The 10321-nt window shown below is 39.6% G+C and overlaps 1 protein-coding gene across 1 annotated transcript; it reads left to right on the top strand.

The window, feature by feature from the left end:
* Positions 1–6163: 6163 nt before the first annotated feature.
* Positions 6164–9871, top strand: LOC133908832 (cysteine synthase-like). Its single transcript, XM_062351008.1, has 10 exons — positions 6164–6483; positions 6922–7031; positions 7146–7203; positions 7533–7796; positions 7888–8025; positions 8104–8155; positions 8234–8313; positions 8634–8693; positions 9243–9323; positions 9482–9871. The coding sequence occupies exons 1-10, from the start codon at positions 6223–6225 to the stop codon at positions 9572–9574; spliced, it is 1197 nt and encodes a 398-aa protein (XP_062206992.1). The 5' UTR covers positions 6164–6222; the 3' UTR covers positions 9575–9871.
* Positions 9872–10321: the final 450 nt, after the last annotated feature.

The raw sequence follows: 10321 nt of genomic DNA, 5'->3' as shown, positions 1-10321 counted from the left end.
ATGCTCAAGAGATCCTTTAGAATCACCCAATTGAGAGACACATTCACTCACGGACACGAAACTCTTTCTGAAAATCTTCTGAGTCCGGAGTCTCCGGTGTTCACCGGATACTCCGGTACTCAGCGCTCAGCCGGAGTCTCCGTGCTAGCCTCCGGCAGAGAGTCTCGGCTTCGGGTTAATCTTTTCAAGAAAAAGACCGGAGTCTCCGGTGTTCACCGGATACTCCGGTAAAATGTTTTGTGTGCAGTCGGAGTCTCCGAGGTAGACTCCGGCAGAGGCTCTCGGTTAGCTTTTAATCTTTTTGATAATTAATAGGAAAGACCGGAGTCTCCGGTGTACACCGGATACTCCGGTACCTGAAGATGCCGGAGGGTCCGGCTAGTCTCCGGACTTAATCTTTTTGGAAAGACTGTCAGGACCGGAGACTCCGGTGTTCACCGGAGACTCCGGTAATTAAACAGAACTGTAACGGCTAGTTCTGACACGTTCGGTGACCGTTCTGACGCCGTTTTTTGGATTTAGGACCGGAGACTCCGGTGTACACCGGATACTCCTGTAAGCTCTGACAAAAACAGTAACGGCTAGTCTGTGAGAGAGTGCTATAAATGCCCCATCTCTCCATAGCATTTAGAGCTTGCTGTGGCTGGTTTCCTTGAGACCTCTTGAGCACTTTAAGAGCATTCAAAGCCTCTCCAATCATCTCTAGAGCCAAATTTGCACAAATTTGAGAGTGTGGGTTTGGAGAGAGTTCAAGCCACTTGAGCATTGAGTTCTTCATCGAGCATTTACTGCGATCATTTCCTTTGAAGCTTTGGGTTTCTAAAAGGAAAGGAGTTGCCCGAAGAGCACCCAAAACTTGTGGTGTGCCTCGGGAAGTTTGTAAGCACCTTCATATTGAGTAAGAATTTCTAGCTTGATCTTTGTGGTCGCTAGAAGAGGATAGGGTTGGAGAAGACCCGGCTCTTTGTGAGCTCCTCAACGGAGACGTAGGCACTTCTTTGTGAGGTGGCCGAACTCCGGGATATATTCTCGTGTTCTTTCTTGTGAAACTCACTTGATCGTGTGCATTTGATCATTTGTCATTTAAATTGCTATAGTATCAATCTTGCTAGTTTCAATTGTTGTTCTAGCTTAGTAACATCTACTTGACCTAGTGCATCTCATAGAATCTAGCTGTGATCCTCAGTCCAAATTTATTCTAAAATTTCCTGTCAGGCCGGAGACTCCGGACTAGACCGGATACTCCGGACCATACCGGAGTATCCGGACTTCACCGGAATATCCGGCAGTTTAATCCGCTGTTTTTAGTTTTAAATTTCAGAAAAGCCTATTCACCCCCCCCTCTAGGCACTTTCAATAGTACTATTCATGTCCTTAAGAAAAGGGCATAAGCACTTGACATTGTTCATGCCCTTAAAAAAAGAGAATGTTAAGTACATATATATAAAAAATTATAATTTTTAATACAAACAAATTTTATAGTGTTTAAATATGATTAACTATCTTATTAGCAGTAATACAAGTAGCGGTGTTTAAGTAAGCATATTATTCTCTGTCTAAGCACCTATGCTATTGTAGTTGAGAAAAAAATCTAGTTTTTTTTATAAACACATCCTCTAAACACCCTATTATATATGCTCTAAGTGGCCAATAATAGCCTACGGATCATAAGGAAGTTAAGTAGTACCAAGAATGACGATTTTACATGACAATTAATCATCATCTTATATATAGTCCCTCTTATTGCAGTGGTATAACATATGCCTCTTTCTCTAAAGAGGTACAAGTTCCTACAATACCAACATGTGAACTCACCAAAGAGGTGTTCCAATAAAGAGTGCCTCTTTAACCTGCCAAAGAACTTGCATCTCTATAGACATTCACCCACTACCATTATAATCACTTGTGTCTCTATAGATTCATCAAATCACATGCTCAAAGATAACTATTGAACTCTCAATTCCTAGCAGAAAAGCAAGCACGATCTTAATTGGAACGTCATATTCTCCTCTATGTTGGCTACACCTAATCATAGGAAGAATGAGCATAAGACTCTTATAATGGGAGTAGCTTGTAACTAAAATATATTTATAATATTGAGTCTGAGTTGCATGGACGCACATCTCTAACTTATATAGACTTGTAAGACACCTAAAATAAGAAACAAACTCATTACATGACTTAGAATAGAATAATTAAAGGCTAAACTTCTACCGTTGGTTTTTCTATGATATTGCCGAGCATCTGAAAAGAAACAGACGTTGGCACTAGATCCATTACGTGGACCATCAAATAAGCTTTCCTACCGGTACTCACACATCTGAAATGGAATCCGTATGTGGGATACATGAACTTTTTAATCTGGTCTGTGTGGCTACGATGAGTTGAACCTGAATTGACTTCAAACTTCTTTATCTTCAATCTCTATGTTTTGAAGGGCTTGAATCCGTGAAAAACATGGGGGGAAAAGCCTTTTAAACCTATGAAAAGACATGGTATAGTCAGATATCATCTAGACTCGCCTTGTAAACCACATATTCTCCATGTTCGGCCATACTCACGCACACATTGATAGCTTGCGCACATTTTTCAATAAAATAGATGTATCTCTTAGTAGGAAATTCCAAATCTCATACCGTTTTATCTCTTGGAAGGAAGACTTGATGTCCTTTTCAAATATCGATATTATTGGTCTTAAAATCCTCTGTACGCATGTGTACAATATTATGAACTTGATGGACAGAATAGCATTGTACATCTCATCAGCTAGTAAAACATAAAATAGGAGTTTTGTCATGCGTCCTCTTCCTTATAACCTCACCTACTATCTAAGTACAAAACGGCGAAAATCTAAAAATAGGTAACAGACGTAACCGTATTTACTAAAATAGATAATATATTGGCGTATTTGCAAATCTAGCACCCTTATTTGACACCTCAAATATCAATAAATCGATTTCGGTACTTGAGGTATTGAAAACTCCTATAAGTGCCAAATATGGTGTATTCAACACCTCAGGTGCCAAAAACTCCCTGAGGTGCCGAATACAATGAGCAGTCACCGTATTCTGCACCTTAGGCTGGCCCAAAGCGAGAATCGTGTCGTTTCGCTTTTGTCGCTTTTTTTAACCCACGCGCTGTCATGTTTCGCTATAAAATACGAGCGGGTTAGTTTTGTAGCACAATTTAGTTTTATCAGGGTATGAGTAAATAAATAGAGAAAGGAACTGGATGAGTGAGTGTGTCATAATTTTGTTGATATTTTATTATTCATTTAATGTATTTGTGTAGGTAGCTTTTTAGATAAGTAACATCGTGAGGATACAAAATCTAATTTATCGAACAATAATAGTTGTGAAGTACGATTATCATATAACTCAGTATAGATGTTACATACGCCGATAAACATCACATGCAATATAAGGTTTTTCGTCGCTACGCGAATGGACCCTAACCATAAAGAGATGACGGCAACAAATACTGGCATATACGGTATGCCTAAAGACTAATTTAATAGCGTGCCGCTGCTAAACCAAATATACCTTAGAGAATAAAAATAGACCGGGTTACAATAGATGCTCTTTACTAAGTGCACATAGGATATTTGCCCTTTTACAGGGCATCAGGACCCTCTGCTTTAGCGCAATAGGACCTCTCCCGCTTTCTTTCCTTCTCTGATTCACGTGCCTCAGCCGCGACACCGGCTTAGCCTTCATTCTTCAGCACGACACCCTTCTCTGAAAGAATTGCTCTAAGGAGCATACTTGCTGATCACCAGACCTTCCGGTGAGGTCTTGAAGCCTCTCTCTTTCTTTATCAAATATACTCCGGTGAGTTTAACACCCAGAGCACCGGACTATCCAGTGAGGCAAATCTTTCTGAGACTTCTCCAATTCAGTCCAACTTTGTCCCGACTTCCCGACTACGATAACTTCTTCATGTATTGCATATATGAGACCTACTAACATATATTTTTAATAAATATATTAGTCCCATTGACTATGTTATTATTAATCACCAAATCACAATCATAATTTAATAGGATTATTTTCGCTACACTAGTAGATGTAATGTGGATATTATTTTGTTCAATCAGTTGTGAGCAATATCATGGTTGAAAATCAAGCACGTCATTTCAATGATATTTGCATGTGAATCTTGAACAGTTTCTTACTCAACCCCTTCCACCCAAAAAAGAAAACTGATTGCTACTTGACTATTCAATCAGTTGTGAGCAATATCATGGTTGAAAATCAAGCACGTCATTTCAATGATATTTGCATGTGAATCTTGAACAGTTTCTTACTCAACCCCTTCCACCCAAAAAAGAAAACTGATTGCTACTTGACTATTCAATCAGTTGTGAGCAATATCATGGTTGAAAATCAAGCACGTCATTTCAATGATATTTGCATGTGAATCTTGAACAGTTTCTTACTCAACCCCTTCCACCCAAAAAAGAAAACTGATTGCTACTTGACTAAGCAGTGAACGTTTACTTCGCGTTTGTATTTCTTATGTTGTGTGAACAACAATCAGTACTCTACTACTTTTTTTTTGCTCTTTTAAGAAAAAAGTATTAGGAAAAACCAATACATTTTTTTTTATGTCTGATCCCACCTCGAACTCCCTTACCCAAAAGTCATATTTTCCAGCAGAATGGATTTTTCTATGAATCTATGTGTTTTTTATCTGTTTAAATCGGAAAAATTATGTGGAACATCCAAAAGTTGCTTCGGACCATTGTCTATTTGACGTTCCCGTAGCAATGTAGCTGTCATCCTTTTGCAATCCTAGGTTAAATTCATTTGTTCCAAACAACTCTTGAAGCACCGAAAAGGCGAAAACTAATGGTTATGAGAGACGTTGTTTTTGACATTTTAATGAATGATATCTATTGATGCTTACATCTTCGTAATCTTATCTTATACATTTTCAGCCGCACCATATAGATATTTCTCTATTTTAATTATCGATTTCCAATCCACTTGCTAGTGGGAGTGTGGAACCTTAGCGAGGAAGACGAGGTTTGTACGACCACCCCCATCCAAATTCAATGAACCAACCCGTTGCAATAGTACAAGGCAATCTGGCCAAATACAACAAAAGCCAAGTCAGAAACACGCATGAATGAAGACGAAAGGTGACAAATACATGAAAAGCGACCCCTAAACAAGAAAAGAAAAAAAGAAAAGAAGGGGCGACATGAAGCATAATGAAATCAAGATAGAAAAAAAAAGGTTGCACAGCAAGCAAAAAAGAAGCTGTTATTTGCAAAACAATATGTTCAGTATCAAGACCACAAAATTGCTTCTCCACACTTATCAAGAAACATAATACTGTATTTGAGTGCATGAACCGGGTTGTGAATAGTTAAATCCATTTTACTTTATCTACGTTGATGAGTTATGACAGATTCGAAAAATCTTTATCATATATCTTACACGATCAAACAGTATACTATCAAAGTTAGTCCCACATCTCATGTCCTCTCAATTATTTGAAAGTCTGTAATTAATATACGCTATTAATAATAAAAAGTATAAACACACCATTATTTCCTTCCATCGGTATCTGATAACTAGAATTAATATATATCTTCTATAATAATTAGATATAAAATACAGCAATTATTCATGAGTTTTTGATATTTATCGTCCACGAGTTTTAATCATACGAAAATATACCCTACTAATTACACAACGTAATCAAATCTATTTTGATTCCCTTCATAGGCAACCACCAATCACATCGCATGGTCACATATAATTCTGAGCCACTTTGCTACGTTGCGTATCAGAAGTTAGCTTAACCTCATATACTTTTCTTTTTTTTATTTTCTTTCTCTATGTAAAGATGAATATGTTTTCGTTATCTTAAATTGAGAAGTTTTATAAATACATTGTCAGTTTTTTTATTTTTTAATTATTATTTTAATTTTTTAGTCGTGTGATAATATTATTGATGCAACGTGCGTCGTAAGATGCGTGATTGTTAGTAATGGCAAATTCAGAAGTGGAATTGAATCGAGCGACAAATGGTCAATTCAGATATTTGTACGGGTTCCAAATGGAATGGAAATTGAGGTGGGCCCACTCCACTCTTCGACCATCCACCCATCGTTTTATAATCCTCTTGATCCCGCAGGCTTAATCTTCCATTCCTTCTGTTTCCTTCCCCTTATCATTATCATTTTTTTTAGCATCTGTAGACTGAGAAGGAATGGCGTCGTGGTCGTCGCCGTCCGCCGCCGCCGTCGCCGCCTCCGGCACCCGATTCGGCGGCCTCTTCACCGGCCGCTCGCAGGGGCTCCTCCCCTCTCCGCCGCTCGCCCGCAGAGTCCCTGACTCCCTGCTCCTCCTCAGGCCCCACCGGGACGGCCGTGGCCATGGCCTCCTCAAGCTCGGAGATGACTCCTCCTCCAGGTGCCGCGCCGTCGCCGCCGAGGTCGAGGGCCTCAACATCGCCGGCGATGTCACCCAGGTGACGCAATCAACGCGTGCCAACCATTTGTGATTCGTTCGTTTCCACTATCCTAGTGTATGTGCTTCGTCATGCGGTCGGGTGGGTACTACTAAGATTAGAGTAGCACTTGAAAGATCCGGACCTGCTTTGCTGCCTGTCTGGCTGATATCTGGTGGTGCCACTCTGACCGATCGATGGCAGATACCTTGGTGCCACTCTGACCGATCGATGGCAGATACCTTCTACTATAGTCTAAACTACACCAATTGTGACAATAGTCAATGATAACTGATAAGAAGTCTAAACCAAAGAAAAGAAGTCAAAGAAATTGCAAAACGGGAAAAACAAGATACAACGACAATTCGGACTTACCTTTTAAAAGTTTATCATCGAATCTGAATTTGCTCTACCGTACTCAGCAGGCACCTGATTTGAGGATTAATTGTATAATTGCAGCTCATCGGCAAGACACCTATGGTATATCTCAACAACATCGTCAAGGGCTCTGTCGCCAATGTCGCTGCCAAGCTCGAGATTATGGAGCCCTGTTGCAGTGTCAAGGATAGGTATAATGCCAATAGTACTGACATCCCTTTAATTTCCTTCCCTTCCAATCCCATGATGGAAAGATTGGCCTTTCAGTATGAGCTAAACAGTTCTCAACTGGTTTTTTGGTTCAGGATAGGATATAGTATGATAACCGATGCTGAACAGAAGGGCTTGATAACTCCTGGAAAGGTGAATCGCAATATCTTTCGATTATAATCACTTTTCTTTCACATGTTCTCTTGCTTGGTTGCTGGCTGAATCTATTTGTCTACTTTTACATTTTGACATCAGTGCAATCACAGTATTATTATTTTTTCACATTATTACTTAAACAAAAGTCCTAACAAAATGTCAGGACATGTGCCAACACTGGCATAACGCAATGGCACATTAATGCGACTTGTGACCACAAGTGCCCAACTAACGCTTCTGATCAGTGTTCAAAATAAAATTATGACAACATTATCTCATTCTTTCTTTGCTCTTACCCGGGGCATGTTTCTCTTTTCTCTGCTCAGAGTGTTTTGGTGGAAGCAACAAGTGGAAATACAGGCATTGGTCTTGCCTTTATTGCTGCTTCCAGAGGATATAAGTTGATACTAACAATGCCTTCATCAATGAGTATGGAGAGAAGAGTTCTACTCAGAGCTTTTGGTGCTGAACTTGTCCTTACAGATGCTGCTAAAGGGATGAAAGGGGCCCTAGATAAGGCTACAGAGATTTTAAATAAGACACCCAATGCATACATGCTTAAGCAGTTTGACAACCCTGCCAACCCGAAGGTAACAGATAGAACTGGCCGTGCAGCTCTATCTATGTGTGCACTCTGTTTCTAACCTACCTACCCAATGTTTGTCTTCATTTTTCAAACAGGTACACTATGAGACTACTGGACCAGAGATCTGGGAGGATTCAAAGGGGAAGGTGGATATATTCATTGGTGGAATTGGAACAGGTGGAACAATATCTGGTGCTGGCCGTTTCCTGAAGGAAAAAAATCCTGAAATTAAGGTTTCTTTACATTTCGCTCAAACAAAATTTGCTCTGTTATATGCGCTTTATAGTCCTTATATAGTTACCTGCATATAGGTTATTGGTATTGAGCCTTCTGAAAGCAACATACTCTCCGGTGGGAAACCTGGTATGTTTGCGACCAGACTTCCTTAGGTGCCTGTCAAACTTTTGGTCTTTCCTTACAATTGTTATCCTGCTTTTGTAGGTCCACATAAGATTCAGGGAATTGGGGCAGGATTTGTTCCAAGGAACTTGGATAGCGAGGTTCTCGATGAAGTAATTGAGGTATGAGCTTAAACCAGTCTTATATTTTCTTCAGTATGATCTGACATTGTAGACCAAAAGCACAAAAGAAAGGTCTTAGTTTTCTCCAAATCAACTCATCTGTTTCTCTATTGGACTACTGTTGCGTCTGCCATATCATAATATAGTATTTACAGAGTACAATTGCATAACCTACATAACTACATTTGAACAGTTCTTTGCTTGGGCCAACCATCCTATACGTTTGCTATGCGTGGTACACTAGAGTTGTGTGAATTGTTACACGGTTGTATTTGGTCCTCTTTATTTCTGATTCTTTATACCTACTGTTTATGTTGCAGATATCAAGTGATGAAGCTGTTGAGACAGCAAAGCAGTTGGCTATTCAGGAAGGATTGCTGGTATTATAATTTACATGTTGATTCTTTTCATATTGTGTCTAGGGCATTATTTTTATATGTCGTTCTTTTGGGGACATTGACCCTGAGTTGCAAGCATTCATCTTCTGATGAAAGCGAGCAAATCATGAGGCAGGGCAGGTCAGCTAATGTACCTTTTTTCTTACCTTGATATTTAAGAGCACGCATATGGCTTCTTCATAGATCTAGATAAAATCACTTTATAAGCACCTTCTTTGAGCCAATTTACTTTTTTCAATTAACAATAGTGAATTAGCGGCCAAGTAGTAGAAACCTGGACTTCTATTGGTCAGACCATAGGCCTCTCCTCTCAGCCTTTCACATTTATAACAAAATCAGACACAAACTAGAACAGTTGGAAATGCCTGGCAAGATGTGTGACAGACTGCATAGGAAGTTAGGAACTAACAAAGACATCTTCCATGAATGTCACGCTTGGTAATTTTGTTAGATCTGCAGGCAAGCTCATCATCGTTTTTGAAATGAAACTGAGAATCCTGTGCCATTTGAAGATGTGTGAATGTTGTGCAGGTTGGAATCTCCTCTGGAGCGGCTGCTGCTGCCGCCATAAAGGTTGCCAAGAGACCAGAAAATGCTGGAAAGCTGATAGTGGTAAGTACAGAATTACCATCTCTGCTATATCCCTTTCGCCAATAACCTGTGACAAATCACAATACCGGCTTAGCATACTATTACATGAAATATGGATGTTGAGTACACCTAGATTATTAACATATGTGTGGTTATATTCTTTTGTTTCATTTCTCCAGGTTGTGTTTCCAAGCTTTGGTGAGAGGTACCTGTCGTCTGTCCTCTTTCAGTCGATAAGAGAAGAATGTGAGAACTTGCAGCCTGAACCATGAGCGAACCCTCAGTTTTAACAGCATGAGAAATGTTTCTGAAATAAGATATGTGGTCTCTGAGATGTGTTATACCACTCCGCTTGGTATCATTTGGCCCTACCATCATTTTGTGTCTCTGAATGGAACTAATGAGACCTGTGGAGAAATATCTGTGACTCTCCTAATGTTTTCCTTAGTCAACATGGAAACGCTTCTTAAATTGTCTATACGATTCGTGCTGACTTGATTTTGATTGGTAAATGTAAACAACTCATCCTGGAATCTTTAAAGTTAAACAAGTGTCAATTGGTTGAATTAGCTGGATATGTTATATCTTTTCGTGTATCACAGCATTATGCATCTCAAAGCTGAACAAGTGTCAGTTGGCCGAAGCAGGGTTACATATCACAGCATTATGCATCTCTAGTGTAGCATGTGGCGAGCACAACAAAGCGTGTTCCAGATGACAAAGGGAACAACTGTGTGCGCGCTGCAGTTTAACAACTTCACTATGCAATCATGCATGCATATCCATTTTGGACTATTTTTCTTTCTTGTGATAATGACACCGACGCAGAAATGGTTTGTCTTCTGTTGGATGATGTAACGGATGAAGAAATTGGTTATTGATTGATTTCCGTCCTGCTAGTAGTAGTATTTATTTTCACCTGCAGACATTTCGGAAAACTGACAGATAATGACCATTTCATGTGTATCCCTAGCTGAGATGCTACACATGTGTAAGTCCTTTTCGTGAGCTTGGAAGTC

This window comes from Phragmites australis, chromosome 1 (genome assembly GCF_958298935.1).
Source record: "Phragmites australis chromosome 1, lpPhrAust1.1, whole genome shotgun sequence".
Taxonomy (NCBI): domain Eukaryota; kingdom Viridiplantae; phylum Streptophyta; class Magnoliopsida; order Poales; family Poaceae; genus Phragmites; species Phragmites australis.
The sequence above is the reverse complement of the archived record's forward strand: the minus strand, read 5'-3'. Positions and strand labels throughout refer to the sequence as shown.